This window comes from Eublepharis macularius, chromosome 10 (genome assembly GCF_028583425.1).
Source record: "Eublepharis macularius isolate TG4126 chromosome 10, MPM_Emac_v1.0, whole genome shotgun sequence".
Lineage (NCBI taxonomy): Eukaryota > Metazoa > Chordata > Lepidosauria > Squamata > Eublepharidae > Eublepharis > Eublepharis macularius.
This window is the reverse complement of record NC_072799.1, coordinates 22,968,505-22,990,696: the sequence shown is the minus strand read 5'-3', so window position 1 is coordinate 22,990,696 and position 22,192 is coordinate 22,968,505. Positions and strand designations below refer to the sequence as shown.

The following is a 22,192-nucleotide window of genomic DNA, read 5'->3' as shown; positions in this document are numbered from 1 at the left end:
CTGTGGGGAATGCTACATATGCATGATGATACTTCCCCATTGTGCCCTCAGAGTGAATCCCAACTAAGAACACCCCAGGGAACCCGGAACACACGAAGCCACAATGAGCTCTGGGTGGTAGCCATATTTGACAAACTAGACATATTTGCCACCGTAGCTGTGCTTCGAAAGATCTTATTCAGCATTAACACACACACACTCTTTTGCAAGTAGTATACAGCATTAAAATATTTTTGCTTCCTTTGAGATTTTCTCCAAATATGTAACTTTTGAACACAGGAATTTGTGTCATATCCTGTAACTGAAAAATAAATTTTTGCAGACATAAGTACTGTAACAGGCAGGAAGAGGAACATTAGTGTTCAGTTACAAACATGTGCAAAGTAGAACTCTGAGTTCACTTATACGTGGCTGTTACTTGAGGATAGCAAATCAAGTGATTGCTTTTGTGTGTATCTGAGACCTTCACAAATCTAACACAATGGAGAGCAGTTTCATATTACTTCATTGTGCATGCACCAAAATGTAGGCTGGGAGTCTTACCTTTTGAATGCCTGCTTGGGATTCCTGCACGTTATTCTCTGAGCCATTACTTCGGTTAATCATCTGCCATAGTTTGGAATACATGTTGTTCTTTTCAAAAGGATTCATCCCTTTTACCCGCACATGTTCATAGACTGCAGAATCCAAAACAGTGCCATAAGGAATATCGGTCTGCCTGGAGAGATCCTGGAGAGACCTTAAATGTTGGAGGAGATAAAAAACACATGAGACATGATTCCACATTTACAAGCTACTGGCAAGCAAAGGGCAGCATGCATGATGACAGCTGTCAACTCAATTTTTGAAATTATTTTCCTTTATTTCATTCTTAAAAGTCAAAGAAAGGCTAAGAGAAACCAGGGAAACTAGGGAACAAGGGAAACTATGGAACAAGAGGACCAAGGGAGGACAGAAAGATAATGAATTTTTTAAACAAGAGAGATCTAAGAGGGCAGTGCTAGGCATTTTCTTTAAAAGGACAAAGTGGCGGTGAAGGGGAGAATGTTTCAACAAGTAATTAATTTAACTAATCTACATTCCACCAAGACCACGACAATACACAATTTTGCTCACAAAATCATGGCAAAATTAAAGCAAACAATTTAAAATTTAAAATAATAAAAATGAAAAACCATACAGCAATAGTTAAAATTTCCCCCAAAGTAAAAGAATCCTCTTTTACGGGGATAGCCAGAATCCTCTTTTATGGGGATAGCCAGAATATAAGGAGAATCGAGCAGGGGGAAAGGAAAAAGGCTTAAGTAGAATGTTAGCAATAGTAAAAGATATGGAAGGCAGTGGAACCAGCCTGCAGTAGAACTGCTCTCCCCAGAGGCAGGAAAGGAACTGAGAGGAGAGGGGGTGTTCCCACGCATATTTCAGAGGAAGAAGAAGAAAAATTAACTTCCTGCCTCCCCAAATGGATGGTGAGAAACACCCAGGATGTCCTCCGCCTCAGAGGGAGAAACCATACAGCAATAGCTAAAATTTCCCCCAAAGTAAAAGAATCCTCCAAATCATCCATCAAAATCTTTTTAAAAAATACTTTTTACAAATTGTATAAAATATTGTGATTATGATGAATCATTCTGTCTCAGCACTCATCTTGTAGAAATGTCGTGGCTGACTGCAGGAGTGTGTGAAATATCACTCTGCACGCAGTTCTTTGACTGCCATTATCCCTCACATAAACTCCTCTCTGGAAAGTAGGGGTACATCGCAGGAAGATGCACAGATGGTTTGTTTTCAGTTGTTTGTAACTTTGTTTCTTATTATCCTTATCACTAGGGATGCACACTTTGGTATTTCTGGTTTTAAAATATACCTGGAAAATACCTTGTTAACTGAATGGCTCATTGCTAGTGGGGGGGAATTAGCGACAAGGAGTAAGGGTATGTGAGAGGGGTAACTGTGGGATAACTCAACCAATTTTTACAGGGTCTCATCCCCAAGGAAACTGATGAGGCTTGGTGTTCTTGAATTAAAGAGGATGTTTATTTAAAGGGGAAAATACACACACACACACAAGAAGTAATGAATGGCTTGCACAAGCACATAGACTCCTAGGAAATTAGCCAGAGGTTAGAATAGAGTGAGGGTTTTGAGGTATAATTACCTATCCAGGAAGTGGGGTGCAGAAGAGTAGTCCACAGAGAAAGAGAGCTTCAAATGTCCTGCATCTTCGCCAGGTAGGAGGGCTCAGAAAGAGAGACTCTGAGGGCACTACACTTGGGTAAGCGTGTACAATTTGCATGGGGCAAAGCCCTGGTTTTTATAGAACAAATTATGTCCTGAGGCTGGGGAGCCCCCTCAACCATTGCGACAAAGATCGTAAAGGTCATCTCCTGGGAATGACAAAGGTTTGAGTACCTTTGATTAATGCTGCTGGGGTGTGGTAAAAGAAATGAATATTTTCTCCTGGTGCTTCACAAAGAAGTAGTTTCCTAATGAATGTTCCCTGAGCTGGACTGATGAATTTAGATATGAAGCGCATGTTCCCAGAGACAAATTAGAAACTTATCATTGCAGATTGATGGCTCTCGATCTCGGGGTGAGGATTTAATCACGGATGGAGGGTATTGGAATATGTTCAGTGGGGTGACTCAGTGAGACCCTTTCTTGTCACAGCTACACGTCCGCAGCTGGGAAGGCAGTAAACTAATCACCTTAGTCCTCAGCATTTTGCATGAACATTCCATTCATTCGACAATACATTCCATTCATGGCTTAATCTCCTGGGTGGGACTCAGCAATGCTCTGCTGAGCCGGCTGGAATTCCCCTGATGCAGATCAGTCTGCATTAATCCAGTGGCCCTGTGATTTTTATATCACAGTCAGCTATTAAACAGCTATTAAACATAACAGAGGCCGGGGCCGACTGCTTACAATTTTATTGGTATTTTCTGGGTATATTTAGGAATCTGGATCTATATACAAGATTCTTGGATGTGCCAATATTCTGATCCTGGTTATTCCTCAAAATATTCAGGAAAATGTTAGGAATATCCTTGACCAGCATTTTAAAGGTTACAGCAGTTTTTTTTTTTAAAGGTTTCCTAGGCAAAAAAAGGGAAGAGGGAGGGAAGGGCTCTCACAGGCAAATGGCATTGCACGTTAAGGGGAGCTGAACTGTCTGTCCAATCACAGCAGTTCTCTCACAACCCAAAGAAATCCTGTCCTTGCTGCAGGCAGCTTCAGGGCAAGATTTTTTTGGACCGTGTGCTTGGCTGCTCTGGTTATGGTTCCACTGGCATTCTTGGTTTGGCACTGGTTCTGTTGGCCATTGTTGGTCTTGTTTGTATTAGGAGATTTTTAGTCAGGGGTTGCTCTTGTGTATTTGGCTAATGCTTCTTTGCCTTGGAGTAAACATGGGTTTCCCCCCCATAGGAAACAACAGAGAATAGCTGGGGCACCTTGTTCAGGTGCCCATAGAATGGGACCCCTTGTCCCAATCTTCTTGAAACTTGGGGGATCTTTAGTGGACAGGTAGCCCTCACTCTGCTGCACTTTTGCATCATTTGCTTCAAAAACACCTGCTCCAGACCCCTGAAAAGATTCTCACACAGGGAATAAAGGAACCAGTTAATTTCAGAATCCCCCCTAAACACCATAGTAGTATGGGAGGACCTAAATACGGAGGAATATGTTATTGACATTTATAGCTTTCGTAATATTCTGATCAGAAAACTACGGATTTTTTTAGTGCACATCTGTATATATCACTCCTATAGGGATGCAGCATATGCCTGTAATGATCTCTCCACATCACTTAGTTTGGGATGCCTGCTTTCATGGAGTGCAGGTAAAATGACTCCCATACACTCAGGTATCGCATTAGAGTAGAAAACTGAACAGCAAAAAACAGAAAACAGAACAGCAAAGAAAGCCCCAAAGTACTGTGGTAAGTAAAAAGTGGAAATTCTGCACACAGAAATGCCTATTGCAATGATACTGTTCTGCATGAACATCTTTTAACTCCTCTGGTTGGAAGATACCCCCACTAGGTTATTTGATGGTCATTCTCATCTCGCACTGCCCCTTCTGCTGGTCACACCTGGTGCAATTGTACAAATCAGGCAATGAGACTATTATACAAAAACAACTGCTTTGTGAAATCAATGTGGTAAAATCACCCAGTGCTATTAATACAGTGTCATATAATGAAGTGTGAATCAGGCCTCAGTGATTACAAAAGATAAGGTCATCTCTTGACAACTTTGCTTGACGTTTTTGTAGCAAGGAAGCTCTTTCTGAAATAGTCATTCCATACAACCGAGCACACAGCACCATGTTGCAGCTGAGGCAGGACAAAAAAGAAATATGATTATTGAAAGGACCTACTTGTAGAGTTAGGAGCCAGCCTAGCTACTGTACATATGAATAATGACAATAATAGAAGCAACTACAACAAGTGTTTGGATACTAGTTTGAAGAAACATTGTACCTAATAATGTCATGGGAAGGTAAGCAGATGTGAGAAATCTATGAAACACTGGGACTGACATAGATGAAATAATTCATCTGTGTTTTAATGAAATAAGATCACATATCAAATAGAGATGCAAAGAGGCTCACCTATATTATTTAGATGTAATTTTAATGAACTGGGATTTCTGGACTTTTTGTTGGTTTAATAGTTCCCTGGCTTCTTCATCTTCTTCTCAGTGTATTTTCTATATACTATCTATATTCTATATTCTATATACTATCTATATATTTTCTATATACTACCTTTTTACAGTCTTATGCTAATTAGAAATATTAATATATGGGGTTCTGAAATATCACCAGCTCCAAATCAATTTTCTGGTGGTTGCTGAAAGTCTGCAGACCTGATTTCTTTCCCTCTATTTACCCATCCTTGTGGGCCACTTAACTGTGCCTTTATTTTTCTTAATGACATTCATTAGACTTTCTGAAGGACTGCTGCAATCTAACACCTAGGACCCATTAAGCTTTGCCGGCACAAATTAGCTTTAAGTAAGTGCACAAATCTAACTGATGACACTTAAGGACAGATAAGAGGGCTTGATGTGTGCAGCCTTAAAAAGTCATCAGTATACCACTAAATGTCCCTCTCTACACCAGCAAATGTAAACACAAACTTATAAAATGTTATAAGTTTCAATGAGGATTAAGGTCACTCACCACACATATTATACTAGTTTTAGAAGTACACAAATGCTGGTACAACAGTTCTAATGATACAAGATATTTTGTCTCTTATGGCATCTCAGAAGTAGAAGCTTTGCAGTATTTGGCAACAAAAACTGCTTTGAATTTCAATTGGTCTTCCTATTGTTATAACCCTTCTGCTTTATTCTGTAAAAACGAATTACGTCCTAACAGCTTCTCTACTGCCATGAGGAAGAACTTCTTTTGACAACCAACAAAGCTATACCAGGGACTGTGGGACCCACATGATAAAACACACACACACACATGCACACACAAGATGGGCTCCAGTGATAAAAAGAATTGGGCAAGATCATCCCTTCTCTTCCTTCTTGTGCCACCAGAAAAACGAGCAGGATCCAGCCTAGTGTTACTAGTAGCCACAGAGTTAGTGTCACTCCACACAAACCTGAACTGAAATTTTAAAAATATATGCCAGCTAAAATAGCATTTGCTATGTTTGGGCCAATCTGGTCCCACGGAGAGTCTCTACACGAGAGGAATTACACGAGGATGCTCAAGTGAAGGGAGACACAATGTTAGTCGGGAAGGGTAGTTAAAAAGACAGATCAAGACATACCATCAGGCCCAAGAGACATAACAGCAGCACTATTATCTGCAGCCAAAACCACCACAGCTTCTATGTGGAAGAATCCTCAACCCCCTTCTACTGCAGTCTGGCACAATAAAATTTGAGCCCTTTTTTAATGGAAAAAATATCCTACCAGTTATGGCAAGTGGACTCGATTAACTTACAATCTAGCTTTTGGGAAGACTGGCTACCCGTCTTGGACTATATGATTGCCCATGAGATAAATCCGTGTAAACCTTATCCATTACATCCCTTCAGTATCTAAAAACTGCCTTGATTACATACCTGTAATATATTTATTGTTAATTATTTATGTTTAACCTGTTTGGACTATATGTTGTATGTAGATAAGTATTGTTAGCTCAACGTGGATTGTTGTGTTTAATGCCGTTACTAAAACAAAACAAAAAAAATCAAAAATAAAGTTTTAAAAAGACAGATCAGAAGGCTCTGTTAGTTTCACCTCTTTAGAGCCAGCAAAGATCACTCTTCAGAGGGTTTCTTTATTTCCTCTTCACCTCCCTGGTACATTTCGCACTTGGTTTTTAGAGCGCGTTTGTACCTGTTCCACATCCCATGTTTGCAAGGTTTTCACACTTAAAAGCAGTCATGGGATGCAGTCCCGCTTTTTGTCCGCTGTATCCCCGATTTTTTCCCCTGCGGACATACCCCGATGTTTTTTTAAGTTCGCTGCCGATTGGCAGCTGGCCCGCATTTTGCTAATGTGAACACTTTTGCCTCCTTTTTGCTTCTCTCCCCCCACTCTCCTTTTCCCTGGGAGCTGATTGGTTTGTGCAGAATTAACCACTCCCACCCTCCTCAGCTCTCTGAACTCCTTGTCCACCATTTTTTTTTAGTAAAGCGAGCTGAGGGTCATAAGGCTGCTTCTTCGTTGGTTTCCTTCCTCCCGGTATGCATGCTGTTTTATTTTTTTTCAAAAGCCAGGAATGATTCCTAAGCTTGCTGCTAATTCCCTGCTAGCTTTAAAATCAAGGAAAGTGTTAAAAAGCTGCTTTCTCCTTCCTCCCTTAGGGCATGCACACACATTCTTTTTTTTTAAAAAAACAAGAATGGGTTGTAATGTTCCTGCACATTCTTCCTGGCTTTAAAGGCCAGGAAAGGATTAAATGGCTGCTTTTCCCTCCCTCCCAGGCATGTTTCAGACTTTGCCAAAGAGGGGGAAAAAACCCAAGCATTTTGCACAGCCCTTTGGAAACAAGCCTCTGCTTCCTGGGAGGAGATTAATCGGCAGCATTTTAACCCTTTCCTGGCTTGATTTAAAAAAAATGAGAGTGGTACATGTTTTCCCCCAGAACTCTGCCACCAATTGCCTCTCCGGTGGGCAGGGGACAGCCCAATCAGCAAAAAGGGGGGAAGGGTTCCAACATTCCAACGTTACTACGCATGCTGAATTTTTTTTAAAAAAGTGTGACGTGAATTGCAAGGCCCCAAAAGCCCAAAATTGCACCGAGGTTTTGAAATGAAGTAAAGACACCAAATCGAAATTGCAGTGGACAGTGTGAAATGAACAGGTGCAATGCCGAAGCCACTGCGATCGGGGCGAATGCTCATAAATGGCGGTTTAAACCGTAAGTGCGAAAAGGGCCCCTGAAGGCTCGGTCAATTTCACCTCCTACTTTCAGGGAGATGAGGAGGAAATAAATGAATCCTCTAAGAAGCAATCTTTGTGGCTCTAGAGAGGTGAAACGGACAAGAGCCTTTGGCTCTGTCTTTTTAACTACCCTTCCCGGCTAACACTGGTCTAACTTCACTTGAGCGTCCTTGTGTAATTCGTCTTGTGTAGAGAGACTCTGAGAGCTCATAACTTGACATTTTCAACTGAAAGTGCATTACTGGGGCCTGCAAAGTGCGAGCACGCACCACTCCACTGTGTGCTCTGGTGGCTCCTGGCCTGCCCCCCCGTCCCCCCTTCCCCGGCCACAAGAGCCAGGGGGCTGGCATCCCTAATAGTATAAACGCATCGCAGAAATGTAATTACCAGAAGCCCAATGGGTAATAGTGCTTATTATAACCCATAGTTATGGGTAACTTGCTAAGGCAACACATCAATTTCTGCTTTATAAAAGAGCCAGAGCTGGTTTCTTGTTCTCTGCTTACTTTCTTTAAGTCATTGCACTGCACAAGGAGTCATGGGAAGGAAAGACTCTAATTATTATACTTGTAAAATTTACCATTATCCATTGGGATTTTTGTTGCTTATAAGAAATGGTGAAACAACAAGAACAAAAGAACAGACCCATTCATAAAAAGGTTGTCTAATAATTATGGATGGAGTTCTTAAAATATGAACAATCCATGCAAATTATGAGCAGGTGGCAAGCCCAGGGAGGCCTTCAACACTAAAGACAGGTTTTTCACACCTGCATAGAGGCCTTGTTGTTAACTCAGCTATGACAGATTATGCACACCTTTGGACAAGAGCCAACTTTCAGCTCTTCAGGTATAAAAAAATGTACTCCATCATAGGATGGCATACAATTTATTAAACAAGAACTACAATAATTGAGATATCAGTGTCTTTAAGGAATTAAGCCACTATGAATAGATCAGTGATGTAATGAGTTAGCTCCTAAAAATGGGCACTACATCTATTGATATACCAACATACAGCCATATGACCATGCTCCTTAACATCCGCCTGATTTGTGTGTGCATCAGGATACAAAGTCTATTTTTCTTCAAGTAGCTCTCCCTGCTCACTGCCTCACCTTCCCAAACCCACTGCTTTTTAAAGAATAGCAGAACTGCTTTGCAGGATCGTACCAATGGCCTGTCTAGTTCAATATCTCCAACAGTGGCCAGATTGATGGTGTAGGAAACTCACAGGCATGAGATGATAAAAATAGCCAAGTCCTGTTGTTTGCTTTTCTTCCTCTGATCATGGAAACTGATCATTTGACTTATTGTGGCCACTAGCATTGACACACCAATCTATATTATCTTTCCACATTGATTTTTTAAAAAAAATATGTTTCCCCCTTTTTAAATAGTTGCTGGGGGGGAGGTGTCAAGTACAGAATGGGATAACTTTGGCAGCCTAATGCAGGAAACAGAGGTAGCCCGATTCTGTTTGATCAATCAGTGACTTTTGACACTGTGGACCACTCCAATTTATTACATTGTTTGGAGAAGGAGCTGGGAGTTGCAGGGAAAGTACTCTGAAGGTTTGGTCTTTTTGCCCAATAGGACAGAGTTTCTGTTGAAGATACAAAACGGCTTCTTAATTGTGGCAGGGCAGCCATAGTAATTCTGGGGCCCTGGACAAAAGTCTAGGATGAATCACTGCTATCCCCTGCTGGGGCCAGCCCCCATCAGGGTCAAGCCAGGGGCAGCCCTCATCCTCTGTGAGACTGGCAAGAACTGCCACTGCAGCATGCTAGCAACCGAAGCCCCAGATGGGGCAGATAAAAATGGCGGTAACCACAGGAGCTTGCTCCCCTTCTTCTTTTCTAGCCTTTGTGGAAGGGGTGGGGCTGTGGGCAGTTTGTCCCCCCCCCAGCATGGGACCTAGAAAAGCTGCCCAGGTTGCCCATTGGCTAAGTCTGCCCCTGAAATGTTGCATGTATCACCTCTGTTTTTTAACATTTCCATCAGGCCATTAAGCAAGATGGTTCAGAGTTTGGGAGTTAGAGATATAAATATCCTGAAGATAACAACTCTATATTTTGTCTGCTAAGTCCCTGGATGTGGTTGTCTCTGTCTTAAAACAGTACCTGGATGAGTGCACAAGTTGACAGGATAGTAAAGATACTCATCATATTGATGATTGATGATGATGATGATAGTAAATGATACTCATCAATATGTTTGGACATTCTCCAGAGAATGGCCTGAAATTATCTGGACAAATCCTTGGGGTGCTTTAGTTATTCTTTGATAAATAACTACAGGTCATAGCAAAGAGGTTTCCAATTTCATTTGGTTAACAAGCTGTCATTCATTTTAAAGTCAGACAATCTGATCCACACTTCCATAACTTTCAAGCTGGATTACTGTATCATGTTCTCTGTAGGGTTTGTCCTTCGAGTCAACTCAGAAGCTCCAGCTGGAGTGAAACACCAACTACCTGTCGATCTGCTGAGGTAGGCCTATCAGAAGAACCCGTAACATCAGTACTGAAAAAATCCCCCTGGCTTTTATTTTACCCCTGGGTTCCAGTCTATTGCTGGTTATTGTGACCTTTAAACGGGCACACATATCTGAAGGCTCTCCTGGGATAGAGCTGTATGCATACTTGGATTGGCCCCACAATCTGCCTTGGCTCTTCTTTCGTCATAAACAGACGAGCTGACCTTGCTCAGAAAAGTCTTTTTTAGTAACCTGTCCCTCAATTCTGGAATAGGCATTTCAGTGCACAGTGTTTCTGGGAAGCTTTCTGATTTTATTAGGGATGGTTTTCTGTTCAAGCGAGCTATTTTATTATTTGGGGCTGTGGTCAGTGATAAACAGTGGGAAGCAGAAAGAGGGAACCTTGGGCTAGTTGTGTAACTCTCTCTCTCTCTCTCTCTCAGTCTAACCTCACAGGTTGTTGAGAGGATAAATGGAGGAATGTATATATGTTGCTCTGGCTTTCAATGGAAGAAGGGTAGGATAAAAGTGTCCCCCGGGCACATTCCATTCCTCTAGTTGCCACCTTCCAGCTGTTCCCCTGCCTAAGCCTGCCCACCAGGCATCTACCAGATCTGAGCCCTTTTTTTCCAGTTATGGCTCTCACCTTGTAGAATGAGCTCCCTAAGGAAGAGAGGTGGTGCAATCCTTAGACTTTTTTGGAAGGTGCTGTAAAGCTGTTTTATTTGCTAGGGCTTTTAATGGGGTTTTATTTATTTCCTTCATTTATACCTCACTTTTTCCCCAATGGGGATCCAACACAGCTTATACTGTTCTCTCCTCCATTTAATTCCCATAACAGCCCCTGGGAGGTGGGTTGGGCTGAGAGTGTGTGGCTGGTTCAGTCACCCAGCAAGCTGCCATGGCAAAGCGAGCATCTGAAGCAGGTTCTCCCAGATCCTAGTCTGACCCTTTAATCGCTACACCATTGTAGCGATTAAAGGGGGGATTTCATTGTATTATGAATGGCTTTCATTTGGAATTGCAAGCTGGTCTTCTTGAGCTACAAGGGAAAAGCAGGGTATAAATATTTTAATTTGTAAATAAATGCACGAGACAGCTAGATCGATTTACCATGGCATAAGCTTTAGTGAACGAGAACCCATTTCATCAGACATATGAAGTGCCACAATAAATCCTTTTATGGGCTACCAGACGAATTCCTTTTGTATGCCGCAACCAAGAACATGGCTGTGCCACTGGTTTATTATAAGATAATGTGTGCATCTACTGCTGCCACTTAACCTGGGCAGGCTAATATGACACTTTTTACCAGGAAGCAAATCTGATTCCTAGGCCAGAGGACTCAGCTGGCCAGACTGAAAACATTGGCCCATCCAGTCAGCAGCAAGCTTGCTCACAGAGCTGCTGGAAGAAAATTAGCCAAAAACCCTCCCAAAGTAGAAATTTTCATCATGGCTTCATTGAAACAGGGCCATTGCGGTTACCAGCAACATGTTACTGTGACGGTTTATCTGTGGCAAGCATTGCCTGGGGTAGACTTATGAAGCCTCTCTTTCCCCTGACATTCTTAGACTACTGGACAGTTGTGCACATCTGCATGCATATAAATAGGATTTAATGCTTCAGTTTGTCAGAGCTTTGACATAATGTGATGAAGGATGCTGTAAAAATACAAGAGATTGCAGTTTCTAATTTTCACATTGCCACTGTTTCTCTTAATAAGCTGCTGCATCTTCTGACAGAGCTCTACAACATCCCAGGTCATATCTTGTAATGCTCTGTAATTGCAACAGTACTTGCTGTGCCCATTATGGGAATGGGATAGAAAGGAGCAGTGCCTAACTCCCCGGTTTGTAATGAGAACACCTTGCAAATTTTAATCAGCTGCTCACAGGACTCAGTATGGCCATATAGTTCCCTACCAGCACAGCCAACACAGCAATTTGCCTACATGTATTGCTGTTAGTATAAATGATGGCTGCAACAGATGCTGTGGAAGAGTCTGTTGAGAAACAGCAATGGAGAGAAAAAACATTTCCCCTGAACATCTTAAGGCTCTAGATGTTATTTTTTCTTCTCTCAAAGGGCAAGCAGAAGTCATGTCCATACAATGGATTTATTTCCCACCATTCTGATCAGAAATCAAGAACAGGACTGGAGAATCATAGCATGCTTATTAACAGAGAAGGATTATGAATTATGACAAGAGGAGTCAGCCAGTGACATTCCAGTTTATCTTTTTTGCAACGAGTGCATTATTCTGCAGACAATAAATCCAAAACTTCCTATAGGCTAGCACAGGCTCACATTATTTGGAAACACTGAAAACAACACATCAAATCTGCCCAAATCAAAAGTATCTGGGAGAATCTACTGGAAGGACTTATGCAATAGATGGCAGAGTCTGAGCCATTTTGGATCCTATCTGCCTTAAAATGAGTACTAATATAATATCTGACTGGTTCTTGTAAATTCAGTGAGTCTCCAGAGAGTGAGATACACCACATTACATTAGTCATATAGCAGTTTAGCTATCATGACTTCAGCAAATAATCAGTGGGGTGCTGAAAAATTTCTAATCAAGTTCCTTAGGTACCCCTGCTACACTGCGCAGAATTCCAGAACCCTACTGCCGAGAATCAAACCCTCGCCTTGCACCATATCTTGTCTTAGCACCCCCTAAAATTTCACAGCTTCAACCACCAGTTTATGAATTCTTTCTTCCCCTAAGTGCATGGATCCTTCTGAGGCATTTTAAATGTTTTGAAGGAGAAAATTTTATTTGGAAAGACAAGTGATCCTCCCTCGCCATCTCCATTACCTCCCTTATGAACTCCTAGCAATGTGGGGGACCAGTTAGGATTATGAGGAAGAGTTTGGGGGATACAGATTCACTGGTGAGAAACAAGTTTGAGTAAATAGTTTATTAAGATTCAGTGACAAGGAGGAAAATTCAAAGACATGGAAAAAATATAAAGTAAAAAAAGTTTCAAGCTTTTCAACATGTAGGCTGATTTTAAATTGTGGAAAACTCTTTCAACCACGTCTTTTGCAGCCAGAAACTCCAGACAATCTGTGAGGGGGGGAAAGATCCCTTGGCTCAGGAAATGGATTGTGGAGGAACAAATAGTGTGTCTAGTCAGCTCCTAGAAGTTGGCTTCCTGCCTCAATGGGGGAAAACAAGGTGCAATGGGAGATCATTTTCCTTACAGATAATGATAACATCAGGGTTTTATGAAAACTGGAAGAGGCTACTTTGGTGTTGGGAGCATGCAGACATTACTTCATCTGGTTTTGTGCTGGGCAAGGTAGCCCACAAACCAAAAGGGAATAAAAGGGTACAAGGTTTATTCTAATTACCCATCCTTCTCCTTGATGTTGTCTATCCTGGGGAGATGCAAAACTCATTCATTAGGATATATGTTGTGGCAGGTGGGCTGGTCCCAATGTCAGGAGAAACTTTGGACTGAGGACAGCCAATAAATCAAGACTGGCTATCCAGATTTTCTGTTTGTGAGTGGGCTTTTCACCATACATAGGGAGGAGGAGTGACTATTAATCAATTTTAGTCCATGGCATAAATATACCGTACAAAAACAAGGACTCAGAGTTGGGAAATTCCAACGCAAATAAGTTAAACATATCAATCAATTGATGATGCTGGTATAGTTATACATAACTGAAAACCATAATTTTCTTCCCACGTGAACAAATCTTGAAGGAGCTTCAGGGACACTCATGGGAACCCTTCTCTTTCCCCTCTTCCTTTCCCTCTGCAGCCTTGCAAGATAATTAGTTACTTCCACTTTTATGGCAAACCATAGCTTGCCGTTACATTTTATCGGTAAAATTAAGGCTTGTACTTAACCTGAAAACCGTGATTTCCAACAGTGAGGACTGAACTAATATTTGGAAACCCAGACTGTAGGAAAAGCACAGACAGCCTTTGTATTCAAACTGGCAAATTACAAGCCCGGGTTTTTCATTATATGCAAACTGGCAATTTGTAGCTTGCCATGAACACTGAAGTAACTAGTTGATGTGCACAAAGAGCAGCAGGTTGTCATGAACACACTAAGTTGCCTTATACTGAGTCAGACCATTGGTCCATCAAGGCCAGTATTGTCTGCTCTGACCAGCAGCTGTCCAAGGTGTCAGGTAGAGGACTTTCATTTCACCTGCTATCTGATCCCAGAGATTGAACCAGGGATTGATGCAAGGGATTGAACCTGGGACCTTTTGCATGCAAAGTAGATGCAACTCCACTGAGCCACAGACCCCTCCCTATTCATTTAGCAGCAAACTACGGTCTCCCATGACATCTCAACCAGGTTTGTATCAGTTTCCATGTTCAAAGCAGAACCCTCCCTAGGTGCAGAAGTGCAAATCTCTGCTTTGTGCTGCAGCAGTTAATATCAGGCTGCCAGTTTCACAAACTCACTGGTATTTATTTTCTTAACACACACACACAAACAGAGAGACGGAGGGAGGGAGAAGAAGAAGAAGAAGAACAACAACAAATTTTGGCCTGACAATGTGCAATTCCTCAACAGTACTGCAGCCTGAACTGTAATGGTGTTGATTACCTACAAGTTACACAGAATCTGAAAACTGTATTTATGACATTGTGCACACGGTAAAAAACAACCTGTCTGCTTAGTATGAGGGTGCTATTAGTGCTGTCCTGTTGCACGCACAGCGTCTGCACGGTAGCAATTAGTCATTAAATAATGAGGGCAAACATCTGATTGCTTATTCTGAAGCACTTATTTATGACTCTAATTCAGATAAAGCTTTGCCTGTGTGGTTATGGCCCCCCGCAGTTCCAAGGATTAATTTTGAAGCAGGCTGCAGAGATGGGGAAGAAGAAGACAAGTGATCTGGCGCCCTGCAATGACAGCCATGTCAGAAAGTAATAACACTGCTAGCTGGGTGGTTTATAGGTCTAGATGGATCAGGTATATATATATTAAAAAAAGGAATATGGCAAGCTGAGAGAGGAATGGGATTTTGTCTTTCACTGAAAATAAGTGCTTATGGGAAAGTGTCAATGACTCTTTCATTCCCAACTCTCTGAACAGCTGTGTTTGGTTATAGGAAAGCATTATTGGGTGCTCTCCATTTGATCTTAATTATGGGGCAAGACAGGGAAAAGATATTGTGGAATATGGTGTTTGCACAGGAACAAAAGTTTGTTCTATGGTTTATTTATATGGAATATAGTCAGGAACTAATATTTAACTCTGTTATTCACCATTATAGGATAAGGGAATCACACATTATATTGTTAAAAGATTTATTATGCACAACAGGTATAAAGTGACAGAAGGACTAGATTCTTGGAAAGCGATAACGCCCACATTCTGCGTGTAGAAGGTCCCTGGCAACTCCAATTAAATGACCCCTGGTAACAAGGTAGGGGTTAATCTCTATCTAGTCAAGTAGAACAAGTCAGATGGACCATTTTTTGGTCCACTACAAAGTGAAATCCATATAAAGTAGCCCACTTCCTCCCATCCTAGTAAGTCCTTCTACTCAGTTCCCCTGTGGATAGGGAAGACAAAGTGTCTGACCACCATGCAGCTCCTCTACTCTGCAGTGCCCTGGCTGAGTGGGCAGGCAGCTGGCACTTACCAGAACTTGCAACATCCATCTGGGGCTATTTAATGGTAATGGCACAAGGCAGAGACTGCTGAAAGCCTCTGCTGCTCATTGCAGGAAACCCCAGGTTAAGTGGCAGCAGTAGTAACCGTGTTGGGTCCCTTGGCATACTACCTTTATGTAGATGGGTAGGGTACTAAGGTATAAAGCCACAGCTACTGCTCTGAGATCTCAGATCTACCATGTTCGGTAGCAGCAGGTAGACCCGTTCAGTTGGCAGAGATACAAGGAGAATAGAAGGGAGGATCAAAGAAGTGCGAAAACCCTTTCTATCTTTGCTCCCCATAGTCCACAGATAAGGATGCATCTTAGGCTTGCCAGGCCTCCCGCTGTGCCTTATAAGGCCTCCTGCTGGCAAGCTCCATTGCTCACTGTAGCTCAGAGTGGCAGCAGGAGAAAATAATTTTAAAACGACATCGATGGTGTTGCCACATCACTTTCAAGTAAAACCCAGAAGTGACAAAGGGTAGCTCTAGGAATCACTGGCAATTCTTTTGTCACTTTCTTTTACCTGGTTTTACCAGGAAGCGATGTAGCAATGTCACTAACCCCCATGGCCCTGCCCTTGGCCTGGTAACCCTACTGGATGTAGCTGTGCAGCACAATGGAAGAATGAACTGTACTATTCAGAAGGAGAAATACTACTTTTGACTGTTCCACCATTAGCACACCAGGAAGAAAGACTATACCCTAGCTATTTGTCTTCTGTGCTGGTTCTCTATTTGCAGTTAAGTTTTAACTTGGGAGGAGGGGACTGCAAAATGTGCTTCTGTATATGCCATCTGTTAGCAGGAGCTCTCTGTGCGCAAGAGGAGGGAAGTCTGCTTTGAATAAAGTCCACAGGAGGCTTGTTTCTTTAGGAAAGAAATGGATACTCTTTATTGTTAAAGAAATCTATACTATGCTAGGAAAGGAGAGATAGGTGTTCTGGCTATCTGTCTAACTAAGTGAAGGAGAGAGATTCAGAGAGTGCTTGCTGCTCCCTTGAAGTTTGGAGAGTGAGAACAAAAGAGAAGTAGCCAGAAAGAAGGAAGTCCCTAAGAACAGTAATCAGAGATCAAAGAAACAGCAGCAGAACTGAAAAGGGAAATGATACAGAAGGATCTGACCTGCCCATTTTATCAGTTCTTCTGCACCCTTGATAGTACTAGAGTACTTGGTGCAAAGAGACGTTGCACTGTCCTTCAGTTCCAACATAATCTATGCACAAGGTACAATTAATGCTTGGAAGGACGAGGGCCAAGGACTTGTACCTGATTTTCATGCACTCATCTGGCCCTACACACAGACTCCTGAATACATAATCCAGGTTTCTAGGAAAGGAAAGCTCCTGGATAGAGATGGGCATGAACCGAAATATGGACCAAAGTTCAGCTTGAACCAGGGGTTCATCAGAGCCCATTTCTGACGAACCGCCATGAAGTTTAGGCTGGTTCGTTTTTTGGTTTGTCACTGCAGACAGCCTGGCACTGATCAATCAGTTTCCTAGGTAACAGGGGATGGACTTCCTGCAGACCTTCTGCTGACTCGGAAGTGGCCTTCTGCTGGCCCAGAAGTGACCTTCTGCTGACCCGGAAGTGACAATTGATGTGACATTTTCATGAACCAAACAAACCAGTTCGCGAACTGGGGCTAGTTCGTGAAAGTTCGTGAAAGATTGTGGTTTGTGAAATGCGACGAACCATGAACCACATGGTTTGGTTTTTTCCGGTTCAGGCCCATCTCTACTCCTGGATCATACATAGGCTCTCTAATCAACACATAAAAGCTGGAGACAGAGGCAGTGAATGCGATCTATCCCCCCTTTCTGCATGTTGACTGGTTTTTGAACACCTTTATCGGGTTAATGACACGATTAGGAACAGAGACAAAAAGAAACATCCAGAAGATAGTACCAATCCTACAGAGCACAAACTCCTTCCCTCTTCTTTATAGCATCTGTATCTACTTACTGGATGGAGTTTTCAATGCGAGTGATGGTGAGAAATGCCGCAAGATTTGCTGTGTAGGATGAGATGACAATCAAGGCGAAGAGCCACCAGGCACCCATCATCATTCGAGTTGCCAGTGTTGTATAGGGAACCTCTCCTCCTGTTGGACAGAAAAGGGGAAGTTAGAAATCTTGAAGAAGAATATATCTTTCTTACTGTTAAGAAGCATGTTCCCAAAAGTTATACAAATATGCAACAATGGCAAAATTAACATCTTATATACATAATAAGCCAGTTTCAGAATTTCAAGAAAAATAGAAAGTATTTTGATTATATAGCTGAAAATTAAGAATAAATAAGAACAATTGTTATTAGATATGAAAATAGAAAGATTTGAATAGAAGTAAAAATTATGAACGTATATAAGCAAGTTTCATATAGATATATGATACAATTTACCTTTTATCTATATATATATAAAGACAAGTGTCTTGACTGACTCATCAACACCCAGTCCAAACCCCTGGACCTAGAAACGTGACATTTGGGGAGACTGTTCCTTTTGTGATGTACAGGTTCACTAAGAAGGGATTTTAAGAAATTCGCCCCCTAAGGGGATTAAAAAGGGATAAAATGTGTTTTCTCATAGGGATACAGCTTCCCTTTGTGGCTGGCAGGGTCCTCCCCCCCCCCCCGCCAACGTCTATGCTTCCCTGAGGTCATTTGCATATGCAGCCTGATTGGTCATCTGCCCAACATTCTAAAGAGTATACAGTTGCTATTGGGAGTCATTGACTGTGCCCTGAGGTAAAAATACATCTCCCAGTCTTCCTTACTTGTTGCCAACCTCCCTGTGGGGCCTGGCTTTCCTGTGTGGCTAGCAGGCTCCTGCCTGCTCACACCCTCCCCCTCCCTGATGGGTCAGCTGTGGAACTCTGTGTTCTGAGGTAAAAAAACAGGTAAAGAAAACTGCAGACAGTTGAAGAAAGACAGTCCAAGACTTCTGAAAAGGGATTTTATATAAAGGTCACTATGGCAACTGAGTTTTTAAATGTTCATGGGGAGATGGTGCACGACCTTTCTAGGGGCCATTTCAATGCGAACCTCTCACACGAACCTGCTGAAGTGCCCACTGCACCACCCCTCCCTCAGTCCAACTCCACCTCATACCTCTTGCAGCCATCATCTCTTACTGCCCCCAAGAAGCCTCTTGGCAGACGTTGTGCAAGATATACCGATGCTAAAAGGAGGAAGCAACTTAGAGATGCGGTAAAGAAATATGCACATCATACTCCTGTGGTGCACTAAGCAGCAGTGGCCAAGTCCCAGCAAGTCCTGAGTCCAAGGGAAAGGTGACCATCCCTGCAGGCCTGGGCACAGTAGTGACGACCCTAGCAGACCTAACAGCCACAACATACCCTGATATTGTCACTATTATGGAGAAGTCCATGAACTAGCTGTGCAAGTGTGCCATTCTGACCCCCAAGAATGACAGGGATGCCATCATTATTGAAACACAACTTAACTCTCTCGAAGGGGCAGAAATGGAGTACAGATCTGTGGATTCAGTGGTGCAAATGGATGATGTGGTCCACTACCCCGTGGAGTTCCTCAACATGCTCAACGCTCCTGGCTTCCCAGCCGACAAGCTTCTCCTCAAAGTGGGGGCTCTAATGATGCTGCTCCCACCCCAACTCTGCAGTGGCACCAGACTGCGAGTGAAAGCCCTCCACAGGAACATCATCGAGGCCACATTGTTCACTGGCAGTGCTCGGGGGGGGGGGGAGTCAGTGTTCATAACACACATACCATTCATACCATCAGATAATCTCTTCGAGTTCAAGAGACTAAAGTTCCCCCTCAAGGTCTGCTTTGCTATGACGGTCAACAAGTCCCAGGGGCAGATACTGAAGGTAGCAGGAATTGACTTGAGGGAGGACTGCTTCCCCCATGGGCAGTTCTACATGGCCTGCTGCAGAGTGAGCTCACCCAGCAGCCTGGTGATCCTGAAGGGAAAATCACCAATGAGGTCTACAAAGAGGTTCTTCAGTAGAAAAAAAAGGTTGTACATATTTTTCACTACAATCTTTTCCTTTTAAAATCTCTTCAATAAACGTTACATTTTGAAATTCACATCATCAGTTTTCGGCATCAACACGCTTTGCTTTCTTCAAACACTTTTGTGAAGCTCAGGTACTATGCTACAAAACCAACTCAAACCGCCCCGCCCCCCCACAAACCAAAAAATGTTACATACCCATAAGTATTATAACTGGATTTAAAGTAGTTAAATACTGTAGCGAAACACGGGCATCAAACTATTTTTTTTATATACAGACATGATTTGTATGATGTGATTAGGTTTTGTGTAGGATCTAGATAATTATCAATTACTGCAGTCATGGAGGATGCTAGAGATATGATCTAGATGATTTTTTATTGTATTTTATATTGTATGTTTTTGAGTTATCAATTGAAATAAAAATTTAATTCTAAGGGGAAAAAAAGAAACAAAACAGACATGATCCCATGAAAAGCTTCCCGATGCTGGGACAAATAAGTGCTGGGGTAAAGCTGAACAGATTAGAGATCATAACTGAGAGATACATAATGCATACTATTAGAAGTAAGGGTGGGGTGGGAGGACAAGGCATACCTTCACTCTGTGTGATCCTAACATAAGTGCCTTCATCTGTAAATATCTGTGATTCATCTGTAAGCCGTTTGTGAATTCTGAACAAAAAGACCACATTCAAGCACTTAAAGTATTTCCACCCCATTGTGATTTTTCTTAACGATTAACATTAATTAAGCTCTTCCTCTCATTCTTCAGTGTGTAGATATTCTTCAAAGGGGGGGGGGACCATTTAACCTCTACATAGTATCATACACAGCTGCTGAGTTCTAGCTGTATAAGGACACAATCTGTTTAAAGGCAATTTACACCTCTATATATAATGCAATGGAACATGCCGTTCTTTTGCACGCTCTTTTGTCTAACAAAAGGCTTTATAAATATTAACTGCTGAGCCACAAGCCTGCTACATTGCTTCAGTGAAGATTGCTGAACCCTTGTCTCAACTGACAGGACAGAAAACAGCAAAGGCTATATGCAGAGGTCATCGTAGAAAAAGAGCTGGAGGAACTTATTAGCTATGCCACACCCCTTGACATCACCGCAAGTGTGTCATTAGCATGACTGATTTGCATATGCCACACACCCTGACATCACCTATCCTGGCTGTTTTGGACCCAATCCTGGCCATTCAGGGCTGAAATTGGGCCCAAAATGGCAAAAAGGGGCTGAAAATGGTCAAAAAGGGTCCCAAAATGGTCAGGATCGGGCTGCTGCTGAGTGGGAGAGTGATCCACCACCTGTCAGAGGCCCAATCCAGGCCATTTCGGCCCCAATCCAGGCTGAAATAGGCCTAAAATGGCCGAGAGTCAGGTGGGCAAGGCCACCTGACATGTGTCCTCTTTGGGGAACTGCCAGAACTGCATTCCTGTGCGTTCCCCCTCGAAATAAGCCCTGGCTATATGATTTGTGCAGCTGAAATTAATGGGGGGAAAAAATAAAAAAATGCCCAATGGCACCTGAAGCCAATGGCATCTTAAAGAATAACATAACATATCCCACACATGCGTTTTTGTGACTCAGAATTCACTTCATCAGATGCATTGGAGTGTATATCCATAGCAGGCAAATTTATATTCAATATTACAAGCAACAGAAAGGTAGGAGTCGGGGGACAAGAGGAGAGCAGTAGATGGAGGACAGTTACAGATAGATGGGCAGAGTAGAATAAACACAGAATCTGACCCGCATCAAAATGTCAGACATGATAAACAAAACTCATTAACATCTGTGAAGGGTGGGTCATGTTGAGGTATTAGCACCTGAGCCCCTATTCAAGTCTGGTGGAGAGATCCTGTTAAATCTTTTCATAAATCTTAATTCAGCAAGTTCGTGTTGGATTCTCCCTTTGAAATGTTTTTTTTTAAGAGAACACTAACCATCACTAAGTGGGAGAAATGCTTGCTGAAGCAGATTTCAAAGGTGATCGGTAGGTCAGTCACAGCAATGAAGCAATTCCTGGTGATAGTGTGACATGAGATGTATAATGAACCCACTGCCAATTAACTTTAAACATTCTGCATACAAAGGACAGGCCAACATAACTTGCAGGTCACCAAGCTGGCTGCAGCCCATCACCCCCAAAGCACTCTGGTTTACTAGCAGCTCCATAAACCTGTCAGTGATGCAAAAATGTAGGGGGGCTACAAGATAAGACTAGTGGGCTTGCTGGGTTGGAGCCAATGACTCCCCCGAACCAAGATTTTTCAAAAAATGTTATACCTTGCCTTTTGACCATCAAGCCCCTAGAGGTGTGCACTAAAAGAAATTAGGTATTATTTGGATTTGGGTATCCAGAATATCTTATATAGTTGGTATTCTCACTATTCAGATCCAAAACTACTGGTATAGTATTCAGGCTTCATTTGGTATTCTGAATATATTCAGCTCCATTATTCGCTTTGAGGAAATCTTTCTGGGGGACTGGAGGAGCTATTTTTGAAGCAAACTACATCAAAATTGCAAGGAACCTAGTTATGTCTGCTTACTAAATAAGCCTCACTAAATACCAATAGGTTCAGCTCTACAGGCCCCTGAAGAAGCTGCTGTCAGCCACTTTCTATT

At 42.3% G+C, this 22,192-nt stretch overlaps 1 protein-coding gene across 2 annotated transcripts in view; it reads right to left on the bottom strand.

The window, feature by feature from the left end:
- GRID2 (glutamate ionotropic receptor delta type subunit 2) overlaps positions 1–22,192 on the bottom strand; it is a 1,267,968-nt gene that overhangs the window by 184,834 nt on the left and 1,060,942 nt on the right. For both annotated transcript variants that reach the window (XM_054990367.1, XM_054990368.1), the window contains 2 exons: positions 17,515–17,653; positions 544–739 (listed from right to left, as the gene is read on the bottom strand). In XM_054990367.1, the coding sequence (XP_054846342.1) occupies positions 544–739; positions 17,515–17,653 (335 nt within the window). The remainder of the gene's footprint in view (positions 1–543; positions 740–17,514; positions 17,654–22,192) is intronic.